We start from the raw sequence: 21,595 nt of genomic DNA, 5'->3' as shown, positions 1-21,595 counted from the left end.
CCACTCGATAAAGCAAGTCCCCCTTCAACGCAAAATGAAGAAACCTCTGATCTGCCCCTGGCATTTGTGAGACCCCATCCACAACAGAAACCTGCTCTCGGGCATTGACCAAGGTAGGATCCCGCAACTGGGCGGTGCAAAATGCACCCCTGGGTACATCCAGGTCTGGGTGCACTGGCCTTGAGGATGTTTCCCCTTCACCTTCCTCAACCGGGAACTGCAACGGGAAGAGCTCCTCATCATCCTCCCCCAGCATAACCTGTAACAGGAAGACTCCCCCCCCCCCCTCAGAGGTTAACTCGGTTTTGAAACCTGAAACAGAATCATCCTTCAACTTAACATTCTCTGCAAAATCATTATCAGTAACCGGTATCTCCGTATCAGTGGGGTGTGTTGTGGGGGTTTCAGGCCCAGGTCCCTCAGACTCTGTCTCTTCCAGGCCCAGTGTCCCCAGTTCTCCTGGCTGTCCTGGCAGCCCCATCTGTACCTGGCTCCACAGTTCGAAAAATAGTGGACAGTCCCGCCCCACTATAATGTCATGTATTATGCTTCTCACTACCCTGACCTCTTGTGTCACTGAGGTATGGCCATAGGACACAGTCACCGAAACCAAGGGGTACTCCTTGGTGTCCCCATGGATACACACTATGCGTAGAGTTTTTCTTACAGGGCCAAATCTCCCAATCACCCTGGCATGTACAAGTTTTACCAGTAGCACCCTGGCAGGAATGTGGTTCACCCACACTTCACACTCGAACCGTCCTGCAATTGGATCCAGATGAGTGGCACAGATGCTTTGCACATAGAAGGAGCTTCTCCGACCACTCCCGCAGTCCATAGGCTCCTCCTGAAGTGGGCATTGCGCCCGGGCATGTCCCCAGGACGGACATCGGCAACACTGTAGATCTCCCATTTTTGGGACAGGAACCACCCTTCGAGGTTCTGCAACCGACGATGCAGTTTTGTGGGTCCCACTGTCTGGCAGGGCTTCTCTACTAGGTGCTGTGGCTGGTCTGGTTGCCTTGTTATCTCTGCCTTCAGACGCTCATAGTCGCTGATGTGTTCCGTTGGGAAGTCGAAATAGGCCTTTTGCGGGTCACTGGTGAGGAAAGGGGAGATAATGCCGGCCCATTGGTCACGGGGCCACTCCTCTCTCTCCGCCATCCTCTCAAAGGTGGTGAGAAAGGCCTCTATATCATCACTGGGTGTCAGTTTTTGTAAAAAATGGCTGGCCCTCACAGACACCTGATTGCCAGCGGCGACAGCCGCTTGTTCTCGTCCCTGAGCCAGCCGCTGTACTGCCTCCTGCAAGGCAGCCACCTGTACTTGAGTGGACTCCTGCTGAGCAGTAAACTGAGCAGCTAGCAGCCGTGTGCTTTCCTGCTGTGCAGCTATGGCCCGTGCCAGGGCCTGCTGCTGCTGAGCCATCGCTTCCTCATGGCGACGGTTTGCATCTGCTGAAGCTTGCTGCTGGGTCACGGTGTCTTTACCTGCTGCTTGCAGCGTCTGAGCTGACTTCACCCAAGAAATGCCATTTGTACACAGTTTCTTTTAAATGTCAGTTTTTGGTATTTAAACGTTTTTTGCGGCTGCAAATGCACTTTTGCCCGCATTCTCCACCAATTGTGAACTTTGGCGATAATAGCTCCGCGGGACCAAGTGTATAAACCGTTCAAAGGTGAAACCAAAAGACTTTTATTTATAATTAAATCAAAAATAAGGCTTTCTTCAGCACACAAATCAAAACGTAAATTAAAGTCCGCTTATCTTCAGCACAAAAAACAAGAATTAAAGAAAACACCTACAGTTCTGTAGCTGGGTCTTCGCCCCAAAGTTTTCAGAGTCCTTATAGAAATCTTTTGCAGCCTCCAAAACAGCAAGACAGCAACACAGCTCCTCAGATAGGTGTTAATCTCCTACTCCTCCTCACCACCACCTCTTCACTACTTCCTGTCTTATGAGCTGTCTTCTTCGAGACCTTTAACCCCCTGTGTGCAGAATCACTGTGGTCAGGGAGGGAGGCTCTTTCCCACCCAAATGTCACATCAGAGCCCCCCAAATTCCGGGTCCCAACTATCTCTCTCTTAATATAGAGAGGACCGCCTCTCCTGATGACTATACCCGGAATTTCTCACCCATTTTGGGTGACCCCCTGAAGTCTACCGGGGACTCCCTTAAAGGGACCACAATCCGAATACTGGTGCTACATAGCAACCGTCCAGGACCCAACCTTGGTGTTCATACAGACTATAAACAGCTATCTATCTCTTCCCCTACACAGTCCACTCCCCCCTTCAGCTAGAACACACACTAGGGAACACAATTAACCCCTTGATTGCCCCCTAGTGGTAACCCCTTCCCTGCCAGTGACATTTTTACAGTAATCAATGCATTTTTATAGCACTGATCACTGTAAAAATGCCAATGGTCCCAAAAATGTGTCAAAATTGTCCAAAGTGTCCGCCATAATGTTGCAGTCCTGATAAAAATCGCAGATTGCCGCCTTTACTAGTAAAAAAAAATAATAATAATAAAAATGGCATAAAATTGCAATTGTTTATGCTATATTATTTTTTTTATACGAAAGTGGAGTTACCCTTTAAGGACGAGTGGGCTCCCTCCAGGCTTACCTGCTCTTTATCTATCCATTATTATTTATATGCTTCTACTACGGAGGTAAAAAAATGTATAGAGCTAGGACAGCAGATAATACTGGGGTGCCATGAAGTGGCTCTGCAGCTTATGCATTTATTTGCAAAGGTGTAAAAAACAAACCCCTGTTTTTACACAAACTGTTAGATAGGATAATTTGGTTGTTTGCAGGCTGGTTGGTGAGTTGAGCTGGGAATTTTTACACTTTTACACTTTCATGGAAAAAAAAATAGCAAAATAAAATAAAACAATATAGCATATACAATTGTGACGCAAGTCATATTGTAATTGAATGTTATTAAAAATGTCCTTTCCTATTCAATCTGCAGCTCTGTAATTTTCTGTGAAATGCAATGCAATATGGCTACCTGGAGGTGTTCCGCACACAGAATGTAAACAGAACACCCCCCAGATATGTAATTTCCCACTGTGATTGGCTCACTGATTTTCCCAGAAGTCTGCACTAAGATACAAGTCAGATTTCAGGCATCTCCTGCAACAAAAATGTCATTTTTGGTGAGATACTCCCAATAGGAAATCACATCTAAAGGGATGCAGGCCCAGCAGCTTTCCTCATTAGAGCTTTGCAGGTGCAGCAGTTGGTTGATAATTAACCACCTCAGCCCTGGAAAGATTTAGCCCTTGTACACACGGTCGGAGAATCCATCGGAATGTGTCCTATCGGACCGTTTTGTCGGATAATCCGACTGTGTGTGGTATGCATCGGACTGTTTCCGTCGGGAATATCCGTCGGACCAAATTTTCCAACTTGCTGGAAATATTTTCAGACAAACTGGTCCGATAGGACATACTCCGATCATGTGTAGAGAATTCCGATCGGACAAAGTGCCACGCATGCTCAGATCAAATTCCTACATCAAAGCTATTGGCTACTAGCCTGAACGTAGTCCCGTCGTAATGAAACGTTCTGAAAAGATCGGATTTTCCGACAACTTTGTCCGACTGTGTGTATGCAACAGTTTCGGACAAGATCCGTCAGACAAAATCCGACGGACCAAATCCAACGGATTTGGTTGTCGGAATCTCCGACCGTGTGTACAAGGGCTTACCCACTTCCTGACCAGGCTATTTTTTGCGATATGGCACTGCGTCGCTTTAGCGGACAATTTTGCAGCCATGCGACGTTGTACCCAAATAAAATTGTCCCTTTTTTCCCACAAATAGAGCTTTCTTTTGGTGGTATTTGATCACCTCTATGGTTTTTATTTTTTGTGCTAATAACAAAAAAAGAGTGACAATTTTGAACAAAAAAACAATATTTTTTAGTTTTTGCTATAATAAATATCCAAAAAAAGGTAAAAAAAACAAATTTCTTCCTCAGTTTAGGCCAATATGTATTCTTCTACATATTTTTGGTAAAAAAAATCCCAATTAGCATATATTGATTGGTTTGCGCAAAAGTTATCATGTCTACAAAATAGGGGATAGATTTATGGCATTTTTTTTTTTTACTATTTGTTTTTACTAGTAATGGCGGTGATCTGCGATTTCTAGTGGGACTGTGACATTGTGGCGGACAGATTGAACACTTTTGACACTTTTTTGGGACCGGTGACATTTATACAGCGATCAGTGCTATAAAAATGCACTTATTACTGTATAAATGACACTGCCAAGGAAGGAGTTAAGACTAGGGCCAATCAAAGAGTTAAATGTTCCCTAGGGAAGTGCTTTCTATCTGTGGGGGGAGGGGACTGACAGGGAGCAGAGAGGAATCGCTGTTCCTAATCACTAGGGACAGACAATTTCACTCTACTCCCCTGACAGAACGGGGATCTGTTTGCTTACACTGGCAGATCCCCGTTCTGCCTTTCTGTGGAGCGATCGCGGGTGGGCGGCTGACATCGAGTCCATGGGACCCGCTGATTGGCTCCCCCGCTAGCGTGCGCCCACAGATCGCCATGTATGCACCCGACATACAATGATGGCGATTCACCCAGGAGAGCCAACCTGCCAGAGTACAACTGTGGCGGCTGGTCGGGAAGTGGTTAAGAAACCTCTCCCATTAGACTCACTTTCTCAAATGGACACAGACAAACACACAGGAATTTCAAAATCCCTGTAATGTACATAAATCACAGAGAGGAGAATATGGAGTTATGCCCTGTACACATGGTCTGACTTTCCGATGGAAAATGTGTGATCGGAGCGTGTTATCGGAAATTCCGTTCGTGTGTAGGCTCCATTGGACTTTTTCCATCGGAATTTCTGACACACAAAGTTTGAGAGCTGGATCTAAAATTTTCTGACAACAAAATCCGATCACGTAAATTCCGATCGTGTGTAAACAATTGTAACGCACAAAGTGCCACGCATGCTCAGAATATATTACAAGATAGAAGCTATTGGCTACTGGCTATTGAACTTCCTCTTTATAGTTCCATCGTACGTGTTGTACGTCACCACTTCTTGATGATCGGAATTTTCAACAACTTTGTACGACCATGTGTATGCAAGACAAGTTTGAGCCAACATCTGTCGGAAAAAATCCGATGGATTTTGTTGTCGGAATGTCGGATTGTTTGTACAGGGCATAACACTTTACAGGCACAGGGATGCACTGGACACCCAACATATAGCACAATGGCAGCAAAGGTGTCCAGTGCATCCCCTCACCAGTATTCCAACAGTACAAACAAATGAGCGGAGACAGTGCCCATTTGTTATATTTTACCTTTCTTGGTTCTTTCATTCCCCCTCATTGGCATGCTGATAAAATTCTTAAATAAACTTTTTCCTTTTCATTACATACCTTATTAGAGACCCAGTGACAACATTACTGTGCTTCTCTATGCAATGCAGACAGATCATGGTTGGTAGGAGGGGCTGGTGAGGAGCTGTACATAGCTTCCTGAAAACAAGAAGCTGTGGTAATGCCCACATGTGATGCTTGGACCGTTATAATTGACAGAACTTAAAGTGTTATTAAAGCTTTGTTTTGTTTTTTTTGTTTTTAACCACCTCGCGCCCGCCCTATAGCTAAATAACGGCCGTAGAGCAGGCGCTTTCGTCCGGGTGGCCGTCCCTGGACGTCCTAATGTTTACTTCCGCAATGTGCGCCGCCGCGGGCACGCATCGGGGAAGTTCTGTGTTTGCCGTGTCCCCCGGGAACAGGCAAACACAGATCGCTGTAAACGGCCAATCACAGTGGCCGTTTACAGCGCGATCGGCGTGTCCAATGGGAGATGATCTCATATGTAAACATATGAGATCATCTCTCAGCGCCGCTCTCCCTCCTCACACAGACAGAGTGTGAGAGGGGAGAGATGAACGGCTGCAGCGGCAGCCGTTCTGCTTTGCTTTGATTTGATTTAAAAAAAAAAGTAAAAAAAAGTGCCATCCTCCCCCAGTGCCATCCTCCCCCAGTGCCATCCTGCCCCAGTGCCATCCGCCCCAGTGCCATCCACTCCAGTGCCACCTGCCCCCAGTGCCACCTGTTGTCAGTGCCATCTGTCATCAGTGCCACGTATAAGTGCCATCTGTCATCAGTGCCACGTGTCATCAATGCCACATAGTGCCACCTGTCATCAGTGCCACGTATTAGTGCCATCTGTCATCAGTGCCACGTATCAGTGCCATTTGTCATCAGTGCCACCTGTCAATGTCACGTGCCATCTGTTGTCAGTGTCACGTGTCATCAATGCCACTTATCAGTGCCATCTGTCATCAGTGTCACGCGTCATCAGTGCCATGTATTAGTGCCATCTGTCATCGGTGGCACGTATTAGTGCCACGTATTAGTGCCATCTGTCATCAGTGCCACGTATTAGTGTCACGTGTCATCAGTGCCACGTATAAGTGCCACGTGTCATCAGTGCCACATATTAGTGCCATCTGTCATCAGTGCCACATACTAGTGCCATCTGTCATCAGTGCCACGTGTCATCAGTGCCACGTATAAGTGTCATCATTGCCACGTATCAGTGCCATCTGTCATCAGTGTCACGTGTCATTGTCCTGGTGCTTCAAAAGTGTAATAAATAGTCAACAAGTTAGATGTGTAATTTATGTTCCTAGAACACATGATGGCGCTACCTGCATATTGGGCCTCTCTATGTGGCCAGGCTGTGAAAAAGTCCCACACATGTGGTATTGTAATACTCAGGAGGAGTAGCAGAATTTTTTGGGGGTGTCATTTGTGGTATACACATGCCACGTGAGAGAAATAACCTATTACAATGACAATTTTGTGGAGAGAAAAAAAATGAAAAATCTTAATTTTGCAAAGAATTGTGGGAAAAAATGACAACATCAAAAAGCTCACTATGCCTCTTACTAAATACCTTGGAATGTCTACTTTCCAAAAAGGGGTCATTTGGGGGGTATTTGTACTTTCCTGACTTGTTCGGGTCACAAGAAGCGAGATAGGCCACCAGTACATCAGATGTGATCAATTTTGTGCGATTCGCACCACAGCTTGTAGACTCTCTAACTTTAACAAAGACCAAATAATATCCACTAATTTGGGTTATTTTTACCAAAGATATGTAGCAGTATAAATTGTGGCCAAAATTTATGAAGAAAAATTAATAATTTGCATAATTCTGTCACAGAAACAAAGAAATATGCGTTTTTTTTCAAAATTTTCTGTCTTTTTTCATTTATAGCGCAAAAAATAAAAGCCCCAGAGGTGATCAAATACCACCAAAAGAAAGCTCTATTTGTGGGAAGAAAAGGACAAAAAATTAATTTGGGTACAGTGTTGCATGACTGAGTAATTGTCATTCAAAGTGTAAGAGCACCGAAAGCTGAAAATTGGTCTGGGCAGGAAGGGTGTTTAAGTGCCCAGTAAGCAAGTGGTTAAATAACAAACATGTCATACTTACCTCCACTGTGCAGCTGGTTTTGCACAGAGTGGCCCCGAACATCCTCTTCTGGGGTCCCTCGGTGGCTCTCGCGGTTCCTCCCCGCATTAGATAACCCCCTAGGAGAAGTGATCTCCCGAGGGGGTTACCTTGCGGGCACGCTTCCAAGTCATTAATTCGGTGTCCATAGAAGCTGAATGTATGAATCGGCCCCGCCCTCCGGGTTATTGGATTTGATTGACAGCAACGGGAGCCAATGACTGCGCTGCTATCAATCTATCCAATTAAACTCAGGGCTCTGTGGAGAGAAGGACGGTGCATCCCCGTCGATGGAGATTAAGGGGCTCAGGTAAGTAAACCAGGGGGCTAGGGGGCCAGTGACTGCCAGGTGTTTTATCACCTTAATGCATAGGATGCATTAAGGTGTAAAAACAAGAGCCTTTACAACTCCTTTAAATCCAGTAAATGAAAGGGGCAAGTCAGGGGCAATAAAGCAGGCGAGGAAAGGGCTGGATGACTATGGCCGTCCGCCAGCCGGGCTCCATCTGATTTTCTGCATCAGTGAAATCAGAGTAAGCAGCTTCAGAGTAGAGGAGCCTCGGTACAACCGCCCCAGACTGATGATAAGGCTGGAGTTCAGCTTTAATAAAAACTTCATCCCATACCTGGACAGTATAAACACTTTATTCTGCTGCTTTTTATCAATGCCTTGTAGGTGTAGGATTTTGTCATATTCAGAATGGTGTTAGGGCTGTTATCCTGAAATCCTTCTAATTCACTGTGCCTTACATCAGCCATATTTTTATTTGTCAGAGCTTGGAAGCTTTACACTGGAGATCAGAACACTGTGGCCATGCTTCCCTCGGCTGAAATCCTATTATTGACAGTCGGCCTTACTTTCCAAATGACTTCAGGTACAGTATACATATTATATTGCTGGGAGAAGAAAACTAGGAAGGGAAAGCCAATACTCTAATAAAACAAAGTATGACCACAAAACTCATAGACAACATTAAAATGTATATTTTAAAATAGAACAAGGAAAAAAAACATATATGTGTGTGTTAAATGAATTCAGAGAAAGGTTTCTATTTGTCCAGGTGTATTTAACACATTTAAGGGGCAATCCACCCAAACGGCATATTTTAGTTATAGAAAAAGCCTGTAGAGCTTGGTCGGTTCTTGATATGTCTTGGATGTTCCTATTGCATTCTCCCAACTCTTCCCAACTCTGCTCATGAGTTAGGTAGGCATGATTTTTTGGTGTTCCGTGCATCCGCATGCAAGCAGTCTCATTCATGTCAACTGGGACCCAGCTGCTGCTCCAAATTTGACAACTATATGGGTGCAGGTCCCCGAGTGCAGAATGTACTGTGAATTCAGGGACAAGCACCCACGCGGATGTCAAATTGACAGCAGAGGCTGTGTCCATGCAGCGGTTTTGTCCCAATTGATACGATAAAAGTAGGCAAATAAGTACCCCCCGGTACTAATGGGGCTTTAAAGGCAACTCATATATTAAATTAATAATGTATAAAATGTAAAATTGTATTTGATACATGCATAATATAGGTGCATACATCACTGATATAAAACCTGCTGTGACAATGTCTTCTCTGTGTGCCTGGGCACAAAGAGAAGACATTGTCACGGCATCATTGATTATTCTGTTGTCAGTCACTTCATCATGTTCTGATACAAGGCCGAAACTAGGGGGGGCAGGGGGGGGGGCATCTAGGGTGGTGCCACCAGGGGTGCTGCCCCCACCCGCACTGGGAACCACTGCTCTAAGGGTGTCATTGCCGCTTGATCAAGTGTAATGGATGGGCATGTCTCCCTCCTAGTCCTGCCCAGTAACCAAGCAGCCTATGTCTTTTCTGCGTGAGGCATCCCAGCGAAGGGGAGGCATCAAAGAAGGCCCTGGACTGAGGGGGGTTCAGAGGAGGGCCTGGGCTGGGGGGGTGCAGAGAATGTCTTGGTGGGCTGGGGGGATGCAGAGGAGGCCCTGAAGTGGGGGGTGCAGAGGAGGTGCTGGAGTGGGTGTGTGCAGAGGTGGTGCTGGAGTGGGGGGATGCAGAGGAGGCCCTGGACTAGGAGGGGGGAACAGAGGAGGCCCTTGACTAGGGGTTGCAGAGGAGGCCATGGACTGGGATATACAGAGGCAGCCATGGACTAGGAGAGGAGTACAATGGAGGCTCTGGACTGGGGGAGGTAGAGGAGGCCCTGGACTTGAAAAGTGGGGTTGATAAATGACCTGGAGTCGGAGAGCAGGGTGCAGAGGAGGCTCTTATTATGAGTTAGACTGTAAAGGAGGCCTTACACAGAGGAGGCCCTGGACTAGGGGGGTGGGAGCAGAGGAGGCCATTGACTAACAAATGGTGCTTGGTGTGGCAAAGGCCCCTGGATAGGTGGGGGACAATGGAGATACTGGACTAGGTGAGAGGGTACCTGGAGGTCCTGGATTAGGTGAGAGGGTGTCTGGAGGCCCTGGACTTGGGCAGCAGGTGTCTGGAAGCCTTGGACTATGAGAGGGGGATCGTGGAGGCCCTCTGGACTAGGAAAGAGAGTGCCTGAAGACCTTCCAGCTTCAGGGAGAGAGAGCCTGGATTTAGACCCCTTTCATACCACGCCGCCCATTGCGTCGGCGGTAAAACGCCGCTATTTTTTGCGGGCGTTTTACCGTTGAATTTGCTGCGCATTTCGGGCGCTAGCGGGGCGATTTTACCCCTGCTAGTGGCCGAGAAAGGGTTAAAACCGCCGGCAATACGCCGCAATAGCGGCGTTTTGACGGCGGTATTACAGCGCTGCCCCATTGATTTCAATGGGGAGGAGCGGTAAACACACTGCTCCTTCACCGCTCCAAATAAGCTGCTGGCAGGACTTTTCCTGACGTCCTGCCAGCACACTGCTGCAGTGTGAAAACCCTCGGGCTTTCACACTACAGACAATGGTGCAGCTGTTTTAGGGCGGATTGCAGGCGCTATTTCTAACGCTAGAGCGCCTGCAAAACGCCCTGGCGTGAAAGGGGTCTTAAAGCCTGGGCTGAGGAAGAGCCTGCCTGGGCCCTGGAGGGTGAGTTCACAACATAAATGGGGACATTTATTAATTGTCGCAAGTAATGTCAAACAGGAGCAGAGAGACAGGTCATGTGATAGATTTATTAAAGCCTGTTTGGTTGTACTTCTCCTGTTGATCACATCAGTGCAGATTGTTTTGCAGTCCTGTGACGCATTTTCAGCTGACAGTGGGCTTAAGCCTGCTCTTGGCTGATGTCACAGGATCGGTCCAGGCTGGGTAAAGATGACAACTATATGGTTGAGATATGCCCACATGCCTGGATCGGCACCCAGCTCAGCCTTTCAGCATGCTGAGAGCCTGAGCCGTCCGGGGGCAGAGCCAGAGACTGACAGCCACCAACTCTCTGCTTAGAGAGCACTGAGAACTGAGTGATCGGTTGTTTGATTACTCAGTTCTCAGCCTTAGAGCCAGTGGGGGACAGATGCAGCACCTCCCTAGGTAAGTATGATTCATAAATAAAACTCCCATACTTCTCTCTTAATTACCCAACATTTTCACTTTCCTGCCATCTGGCCCACATGACAATTAGGCCTTATTTACATGGAGCATATGCATCCATGCCCAGTATGTACCGCATGGGGATGCATGGTGTTCTGTACATTCCTGTGCAGGCAATCCAGCCAAAGTCAATTGGGATGCAGCAGCTGCATGGGCAGTCAAATGTCAACTGTTCAAAATTCTGACTGCACCAGTTTTGATAAATTCCACACTGTGTTTTACATTCCTTACTCCTAACTAAAGAATTCTAAGTACAGCACATTCTATTTAAAGTGGTTGTAAATACACGCATTCTATGCACCTAATTCTTACCTGAGCCCCCTCTCGATCCAGCGATGTCCAGAGCCTTGTCTGTCTGGGGACTCGCACTCCTGACTGACTGTCAATCACAGCCAGTGAGCCAATCAGAAGATGGAGGGAACGGATTTGAGCCATGGCTCTGTGTGTGAATGGACACAAGCTGCTTGCTGTGGGGGCACCCAGAAAGATGCAGGGGCCAGGGGCACTGGCAAGGGACCCAAGAAGAGGAGGATCCAAGCTGCTCCGTGAAAAAACATTACACAGAGCAGGTAAGTATACCATGTTTATTTTTTAAGGTTAGCTGTGTGTAGTAAAGGATATGCAATAGAACAGCTTTATTTTATCAAATCAAAATGAGCATACTGAGGTTTGTACTGTCTGATATATATTCACTTGTGTCACAGTCATTAAAGCATATGGCCCCTTGAGCCCCTCCCACTGCTGATGCAATCTGACCACACCCACAGTTTTGACATGGCACCGCCATATTGCCACATACCATTTTTCTTGGGGGTTGGGTGCAAAAAAGTCTGGCCCCAGGTGCCCGATGTGCTAGCTACGCCACTGTTCTGATATGTTTTATATTGGTGATGCATACACCTATTTAATGCATGTATCAAATAACATTTTACATTTTATACTTTATTGCAGGGATCCTCAAACTACGGCCCTCCAGCTGTTGCAAAACTACACATCCCATGAGGCATTGTAAAACTCTGACATTCACAGACATAACTAGACATGATGGGAATTGTAGTTCCTGAACAACTGGAGGGCCATAGTTTGAAGACCCATGCTTTATTGGTTTAATATATGAGTTGCCTTTAAAGTCCCATTAGTACCAGGAGGGTACTTATTTGCCTACTTTCAATTATTAGGGATGCTAGCAACAACCTATGGTTTCCTCTGGTGGTTTATTTTCTCACTTGATACAATAGGGACTGCCTGCACATGGATGCACAGAACACCTATGCACCCCATGACAGCAAAAACAGTCCTTGCATGGGTACGCACTATTTATGTCCATGTGAATAAGACCTACTACAAAAAAAAATAAATCCAACAGGGACCCTTACATAGGCAACAGTAGATGTGCAGACCTAGGAACTCAAGCACACATATCTCCAATAAAGTTCCCAGGAGAAGTAAAACAGTGTGGTTGGTGGGCTTCTCTTGCAGTACCGGGGTTCTGGGTTTAGTTTCCACCACTAACACTAACTGCATGGATCTTGCACTGTATGTAAGTTTTTGACCATGAAGTGGTGTGCATAGTTTGTGTGCTTTTATAACTATTAACTAACTATATAACTTATAACTAGGGACATTTGATTTTAAGCTCCTACAGATAATGCATACACTGCTTCATTTATTAGAGCTATATAAAGGAAATATAGTATATTTGTTTTCCATTTACACATTACATACCAGCATAATTCATGTCAGACCTTTGTAAAAGCAAAAAAGACTTTCTTTGTATGACTCTAGTATATTCATATACTAACAATATCTCCCTTTCTTACACTCAGGAGATCAGTGCTCTAGTGGTAGTAACATCTTCACAGAGATCCTAGAAAACAGTCCTAATGGGACATTTGTGGCTAACCTTAGCATGTTCGGGGACCCCGTGACCAGCACAGTAAAGCTCTGTCTGAGTGGTACGGACGCTGACTGGTTTTACTTGGATGGGAAGAACGTTTGGCTCAATGTGTCATCGGGAAAAACTTTAGATCGAGAGGTATGACATTGCTGACTAAGACATATTATAATAATATAGACCAGGGGTCTCCAAACTGTGGCCTGAGAGCCAGATGTGGCCCTTTACTATCCTTTATCAGACCATTGGGGCATTATTACTCCCAATGATAAGAAGCACTATTCCTCACACTGATACTAACAATGGGTCACTATTTCTTCCATTGATGCCAATGATGGGATACTATTCCTCCTACTAATAGGGGCACTACTCCTCCTCCGATGGACCACTAACCCTGAGACCATATTTATTCTCACTAATGCTGGTTGGGCCTGGGACATTTTCTACCCCTGCTGGCCACAATCTGACCCTCTACAAGTCTGAAGGACAGTAAACTGGCCCTTTGAAAAGTTTGGAAACCCCTGGTATAGACTCATGATCAATGGTCCTCTTAAAGGTGTTGGTCTTTCATCATAGAATGAATGAGAATGCATGAGGCTATTTAACTTTATCTTTTATTTTGTTTCAGGCACTGAATTCCTCAGTTCTCCTAGTTACTTTATCCTGCTCTGAAGAAGGATATGCTATGGTAACATATTATTATGTCGTACAGAACACTAAGGATGAGTCCTGGATGAGTGCTATATTTTGCCTATATTTGGGTTGTGGTCCCTTTAAAGTGGAAGAACCCAGGTTTACTCCTGGTTTCTTACCCATGCAGGGTTAGGGGTTTTGTGGTAATCTGGTCAGAGTGGAGAGAACTGATTTACCGTGTTTTCTGAATTAGTAAGTCCTCATTTGGGACCTGGAATTCAGGGGCTGAGAGAGATTTTTGGGTGGGAAAGAGCCTCCAACCCTGACTACAGTTAAAATAATTAACCTACCTCTAGGAAGATGCTCCTAAAGACAAGAAACTTCTAGAGCAGGGGTGGAATATTGAGAGTGAAAAAGTGTCTGAAAACTGCATAAGGCCGCATAATGCACACAGGACGCCTGTATACCCCTCTAAATGGCAGAACCCTTGGAAGGAGAAAGCTGCTTAAAAAATGCTGCAAAAGCCTTGTCAATAGAGGCATTTAGGTGTGTCTAGTGTTTAAGCATTAATGCATTCTATTGGCCAGAATATTCATTTATATTTTGACAGGTACCCGCTCCCACATCTGCTTCGATCGCCTGAGGTGATCGGAATTGGAAGTTCTCCTTCCCCCTCCCTCATGAAGTCTTCTAGGACACATCACAGGTCCCAGAAGACTTTGGTACTAGTCACAGACCACAGCGCCACTCGTGCATGCGCAGTGGGCACCCGGCTGTGGAGCCGCAAGCTGTTACAGCCAGGTGCCAATAGTAAAGATGCTGGCACCACCGAGGGAGGACACCGGGACAAAATGGCTGGGGTGAGTACACCGCTGGATCGTGGGACAGGTGAGTGTGTGTTTATTAAAAGTCAGCAGCTACAGCTTTTGTAAAGGCTGACTTTTAATTTTCTCCACTTTAATATGCCTGTAAATGTCTTTGTTTGCATGGACAAATAGATTAACACAGAGGAGCTTTTACAAAAAAAAAATGCTAAATGCTGTAATTGTGACATTTTTTAAGCTCTGTGTGCATGAGGCCCAAAGCACTGTTAGTTTTTTCTCGTTCAACCCTGTGGGCTGAATGAAAAAAACTGAAGGGCACAGGAGGAGCCACTGTACTAACTATGCAATGTTAGTACAGCGATCTCCCCCTGCTGAGGGGAATGCCCCCTGCCAGAACACAGCAGATGAGAGTGCTAATCGTTTGCAGACTGGCAGAGCTTTTTCGGTCATGCCCCTTCGTCAGAAGCTGGCCCGGCTGCCGTGCACACAGGCCAAATATTCTATTGAACCGGTCGATGCCACCTGATAATGTACTAGGCTTAACTGTTGCAATCTGCTGGGAGCTGCTTAAAAATGCTAGGATCGGGTGATACTTCGAGCACTTAAAAGCCTTGTGCTGAAGATAAGCGGGCTTTAATTTAGTTTTTTTGTTGAAATTAAGCCATTTTCTGTTTGCTGCTGAAAGCATTGTTTTGTTTATCTTTGGAGAAATAAGGACTTCCTGTTTGTTCAAAAACTGCTTTTCGTGTGGTCCTGGAGCACTACCACAGCTGCAACTAACCCCAAACTTTTTATAGTTCGTGTATATATATAAATATGTATTTATATACTGTAATTTTCCAGAATACTGCCATCCAGTGGAAACTGTGCTTAATGTATACCCATTTATTGTGCTGAGTTTGTATTGTTATCATATACAGTCATGTGGAAGTAGACATAATGGAAATGATTGACTTTTTTAACATATTTAAACAGGCAAATGATTGATCAACATTTAATCACTTCTTACAGATAAAGGGGATATATTCAAATAAGAACACAAAAATGCCTTTTTCAATTTTTTATTCATTTGACCTCTTCTTCATGTAAAACTCTTTCAGTTGCAATATGTTCATCATTTTATTGCATGAATTTCCCATTTAAAAATCTCCCTATAGAATTTAAATGGGAATTAAATCAGGGTTTTTAACTATTACAGCCCATAACCCTCAATTTCTTCCCTTTTGGCCATTCCTTGCTGTATTTGCTAATGTGCTTCACATTATTATTGTGCGGAAAGTCTAATTTCCGATTCAACATTTGGACAGGTGGCCTCACATTCTTATCAAGAACACTTTAATATGATGCAGAATGTATAGTTGACTCAATAATTCAAGCTGCTGAAGCCTTTAAGCAGTAAAGCCACCCCAAGCCATAACATTTCCACCACCATGCTTCACAGTTGGTATGATGTGCTCCTGAAGTATTGTCTTTGGTGGGTAGCAAGCATGTCTATTGTTATTGTGACCAAACAACTCTTTTTATGATTGATCAGTCTTTAGTAAATTGTTCCAGAAGGCCTGGTATTTGCCTATATGTTCAATGGCAAACTGTAATCTTGCTCTTATGTTGTTTTTGGACGGAAAATGTTTTTTCTTAACACACCTCTCATGGAGGTTGAAATGGTGCAATCAGTTTCTGATTGTTGACGAATGCACTTTGACACAAAACTGTTGCGAGAGTTATTCTGATCAGCCTCAAAATAAATTTTATGGGAGTCTTGGGGACATGTTTTAGCCTCATACAATAAGTTCTTGGGTTGAATTTGCTGAGCTGATCAGTCCTGGAAAATTAGCAATTGTATGTCTTGACAATTTGATTAATTTCAAATAATTTGGCAATCTTTTTAAATCCCTTGCCAGACTCATAGGCATCCATAGTGTTCTTTCTGAGAACAGCTCTATTGTTCTTTCTTAGAAAGCTCTATTGATCTTGCAATAATAACATGATATGAAAGCGAACATCAGACTCTAGATATCAAAGTTTAAATAAGACAGGTTCCACATGCATACATAGTAGGGATGAGTTTAGACTTGTTTGGACAGGAGTCGGAACCCGTTTGAGCTATCCCACCAGAAAGCTGTCACTGCGGACAGCCAATCCTAAGCGGTGGAGGCATTCCCTACCCTGAAGCCACACGTAACCACAACCTTTGTATATGTGCAAATGTGAGGTGAGAATGCCCCCTGAGGTATACTTACTTTTCTATATGACAAAACTTGGGCCTAATGAGGATTCAGAGACACTACATTTCCTATCAGGTCCATACCTGTGTGATTGACAGCAGGAAGATCAGTAACCATTTGAAAGCCTGCTATTTTCTATAGCATCTGTCCAATATCTGCTGTTATTCATGAAGTGAGTGGACCTGATAGGGAACTAATCCTCATCAGCTTTGTCCTCTGTCAGTGTCACTGGTTGCAAGGAGCCCTTGACATGTAGAAAACCCATTTATATTGTAGTTTTTGTAGGAAGTAATATGTTTCATGATGCTTTTTTTTTTTTAAAACAAAGATGATATATATATAAAAGTATTATATTTGGCCCAAGGTCTTAAGAAACCACTGTTATAAAGGTATAAAAAATGTCAGTGTCTGTGACAGATTTATGTACCTGAAGGATACAGATATGTGAGTTTGTGGCTTTGAGACATCCAGGGCCCAGGCGCAGCAAGTTGTGGCAGAGGGGGGTGCCGAAAATCAAGCCCTAGTGGACATCACAGTGCTGCACTGCACTGCTGATTCTCTCCATCCACCTCCTCCTTGTCCGGCTCCCAGAGTAAGTTGCAGGCAGCAGGGCAGGGACTGGTGTGATCTCCAATGTCTTGACTCCACCCACCTATTTTTCAGGCGCCCACGGCCCACTGCCCGGTGGTATCAGCTGAATGCTGACTGGCCCAGATCCACTGCTGGCGGCTACCCATCTTCTCCTCCTCCCACCCACGGTCCAATGTCTGATGTCAGACTAGTAGACCACCACTCACTCACTCACTCACCAGAGGGGTGAGGATTGGAATAGAAAGTGACACAAGTGGGGGACCGTAATGAAGAAGAAGGTGACACAAGTGGGGGACAGTAATGAAGAAGAAGAAGGTGACACAAGTGGGGGGCAGTAAGGAAGAAGAAGGTGACACAAGTAGGGGATAGTAAAGAAGAAGGTGACACAAGTGGGGGACACTAATGAAGCTGACAAGTGAGGAGATATGAAGGAGACACAGGGGAACTGAGAAAATAGTAATAAAGAAGAAGGTGACACAAGTCATCATCTTTTTTTGGGCGGGCGGGGGGGAGGGATTGGATGGGGGGGTGTTGTTGGGGGGTGTCTCTGAATTGCAGTTTGGAAATATGGTTACCCTATCAGCTGTGTGCTACCTCCCTGGGCATATCGCTACTTTAATTCTAGCCAGGAGGCAGTAGTGGGCCAGGAGGGAGAAGAGGTCCCAGACAGTGCGTGAAGGCGTCACATGACGTTCATGACAAGCGCCGTCTCCCTACATAATCACTTGTAACACTGTATTGTATTTTCTTTTAAATCACCTGGGACATATCTATCTATATATCTATCTCTCTATCTTAGGCAGCTATGGGCTGATACAGAACTAGGGTATGTGTAGTTTGTACAGACTACCGTAATCACTCCCTCTCAGTAGTGCACTCACTAATGAGCACCAAACTGCGAGGGAGCGATTACTCTGGTTTACACCGAGGTACAAACCATGCAGAGGTGCAGTCATTGCCATAGAAACATATGTAAAGGGGAGGAGTCAGTACGATAACCACACCTATGTGAGGGTGCCAGAAATATTTCTGCACCCAGGTGTCCGTAATCATGGGATCGGCCCTGGAGGCATCATGTGAGTGGCATTGAGGCCAATGTGCCCCTACAGCAAAAAGTGACCAATAGTTTTATCAGCATCACATATATATATATAACTTAATCAAACTGAAAAAAATGCATATGAACCTGAGCCACCCTAAAATAATTCTAAGGCAAGATCAGTGCTTCTTGTGGTACCTTGTGGTGGTTCCTTTTACTTGTGTTAACTCAAAACAATTCCATGTTCCTGTGCAACCCTTTGGCCCCTAGTTCCAGGATTCTCTATTCACCTCTAAAGAAAACCGGTTTGTTTAGTGTGCCGCTCAGGCTTGATCAATATAGGAAGTCGTGTGGGTGATGCCGTGTCTGCTGCAGGAGTGGATGGAGCTCGCCCCAGCTCCTGTGTCTCACTGGAAGGAAGAGAGAAAAGATCCCAGGTGCCGCACTTCCACGGAGTCCTATGGCGGTATGAGAGAGACAACCTCAGCCTGGGCTCCTGACAGGCCACTCCCCTAATGCAGTTTGCTGCGGCCCTCAAAGCTTAATCGTAGGAATCCCCATTGGAGCGGAGTGAAACGCCTTGGGGGCATGGCCTGCCGGGAGCCCAGGTTGAGGTTGTCTCTCTCAAACCACCATAGGACTCCGTGGAAGTGCGGCACCAGGGATCTTTCCTCTCTTCCTTCCAAAGAAAACCTATCATTAGAGTAATATACATAAAGTTTGCCATTTTGGACTTCTCTTTCTGAAATTGCCCAGGTGTCATGCTGGCTCTCTTGCTTTAATGTTTTGATTCACTGAAGCAAGAGAAGCATGCAGATAACAATCTTTGGGTTTTCCTGGTGGATCAGCATAACAGCAAGACAACAGATCAGCAATGATAGACACCACATTTCCCTCATAATATATTTTTGTCATTTATTTCTAGGTCCAGTTTAGGATAATAGTCCAAGTCCTAAATGAAAACGACAATAAACCAACCTTTTTAGAAGAATCAATATTACCACACAACATCAGTGAGGTAAGTAATATGTACAAGAACTTTTCACGCTTTACAAAATAAAAGTGTAGTCAACTACACATGGTGTTTGACAAGTGGTAAGAATTCCCTTTAGATGAGGTATACATAAGATAAACTGGGTAAAGGTTGATTGTCCTGTAAAGGGTCTGTCCACATAATTTACACTTCACATATGGATGCTATTAGGATAAACTATCCACTGACTTCTTATAACTCTCATGTGCTCCAACATCTCCTTACTACATTCCCTTACTCTGTCTCCCACTTTCAATCTCCTACTGTCGTGCAGAAAGAGAGTCAATTACAACATTGTGTTAGTTTTAAAGCAAAGTAAAAGAAAAAAAAAGCAGGAAGATGGCGCAAAGTTATTGTTATGCCGCGTACACGGTTGGAGAATCCGTCGGAATGCGTCTTATCGGACCGTGTTGTCAGATAATCCGACTCTGTGTGGTATGCATCGGATTGATTCCGTCTGAATCTCTGTCGGACCCAATTTTCCAACATGTTGGAAATATTTCCTGACCAACTGGGCCGGTCGGACATATTCCGATTATGTGTAGAGAATTTGATCGGACCAAGTGCCACGCATGCTCAGATCAAATTCCTACATCAAAGCTATTGGCTACTAGCCTGAACGTAGTCCCATCGTAACAAAATTACGTCATCACGTTCTAAAAGATCGGATTTTTCACCAACTTGGCCCGACCGTGTGTATGCAACAGTTTCGGACAAGATCCGACGGGCAAAATCCGACAGATTTGGTTGTGGAAATCTCCGACCGTGTGTACGTGGGCTTAGAGGGAAAGTTCAATGCAGATATGCCACCGGTGTAGAAACTTAAAGTGGTTGTAAACCCTTACAAACCACTTTGACCTACAGGTAAGCCTAGATTAAGGCTTACCTGTAGGTCCAAGAAATATCTCCTAAACCTATACGGTTTAGGAGATATTTGCCCGAAGACAGGCACCGCTGTCTACGGCGCATGCGCCGTAGACAGCGGCGCGCAGGCGCACTAAGCGTGGCATCGTCAATGACGAAGATGCCGAGCGTGTCGGCTCCCGTGCGCATGCGCAGGAGTGATGTCATCATGACAGCGGCGGAGCTGCGAGACCCACCGAGAAGATGGATGCGCCAGACTACAGGGGACAGCGGTGACTTCGCTGGCTCCTGTGTCAGGTAAGTGACACATAATGGACTACTATGCGATGCCTTTGCAGGGAATGAAAGAGGAAGTAAACCCATCAGGGTTTACTTCCTCTTTAAGTAGAAATTGCAATATTTAACTGGTAGGCATGTACTAAAGATATAAATATCAGTATTGGGTAGACTCAAAGATATTTTAATTTAATTCAAAATTGGAAAAGTTTTGACTACAGAATAATGGATTATTCTTTCACTGTCACCCAATTTGTTTGCAGTGAGGTTTTCCAAGACAGAATTGAATCGTATGGTGGTCCTATAAATACACCATATGATATGTTGGATAAGGCCAAAACTCTGGAGAATTATTTACATAGAAAAAGGTCCAGCCCATTTGTGTTTACACAACATATGCCTTGACACAGTATTCATACCCCTAAAATTTTGTCATGTTACAACCAAAAACGTAAATGTGATAGACCAACACAAAGTGGCACATAATTGTGAAGTGGAAGGAAAATGTTAAATGTTTTTTAACATTTTTTGCAAATAAATATCTGAAAAGTGTGGTGAGCATTTGTATTCAGCCTAGAGCTGCACGATTCTGGCTAAAATGAGAATCACAATTTTTTTGCTTAGAAGATAGATCACGATTCTCGCGGTGTAACTTAATCTTTCACATAAAAACAAACAAAATTGGGCTAACTTTACTGTTTCATTTTATTTTTCCCAAAAAATTGCATTTGAAAGACTACTGGGCAAATACAGTGTGACATAAAATATTTCAGCAATTGACATTTTATTCCCTAGGGTCTCTGCTAAAATATATATAATGTTTGGGGGTTCCAAGTAATTTTCTAGCAAAAAATATTGATTTTAACTTAAGAAACAAGTGTCAGAAAAAGATTTAGACTTTAAGTGGTTAAACTTCCTGCATTTAAAAACCTGGCAGACTGCCTGGATTTTTTCTTTACACACAAGTTTATCCCTTTGATCTAAAAAGGAAGAGTTAGTTACAATGTTTCATGTTAAAAACTTGTCAGACTGCCCGGATGTTTTCTTTTGACAGCTGAGTCTCTCCACTTGTTAGATGAAAGGATCGGCAAACTCTGCAATAGAGATCGTCAGGGGGGTTGAATTGAGATCATGATTTTTTAACAATTAATTGTGCAGCTCT

At 44.6% G+C, this 21,595-nt stretch overlaps 1 protein-coding gene across 3 annotated transcripts in view; it reads left to right on the top strand.

Moving 5' to 3' along the window:
• LOC143963454 (cadherin-related family member 5-like) overlaps positions 1-21,595 on the top strand; it is a 75,069-nt gene that overhangs the window by 18,904 nt on the left and 34,570 nt on the right. For all 3 annotated transcript variants that reach the window (XM_077473085.1, XM_077473084.1, XM_077473086.1), the window contains exons 2-5: positions 8,292-8,392; positions 12,881-13,089; positions 13,577-13,636; positions 19,186-19,278. In XM_077473085.1, coding sequence (XP_077329211.1) covers positions 8,332-8,392; positions 12,881-13,089; positions 13,577-13,636; positions 19,186-19,278 — 423 coding nt within the window. In that variant the 5' untranslated portion in view covers positions 8,292-8,331. The remainder of the gene's footprint in view (positions 1-8,291; positions 8,393-12,880; positions 13,090-13,576; positions 13,637-19,185; positions 19,279-21,595) is intronic.

Source organism: Lithobates pipiens, unplaced genomic scaffold (assembly GCF_037356315.1).
Source record: "Lithobates pipiens isolate NorthernLeopardFrog02 unplaced genomic scaffold, aLitPip1_a1.2 Scaffold_8, whole genome shotgun sequence".
Taxonomy (NCBI): domain Eukaryota; kingdom Metazoa; phylum Chordata; class Amphibia; order Anura; family Ranidae; genus Lithobates; species Lithobates pipiens.
The sequence above is the reverse complement of the archived record's forward strand: the minus strand, read 5'-3'. Positions and strand labels throughout refer to the sequence as shown.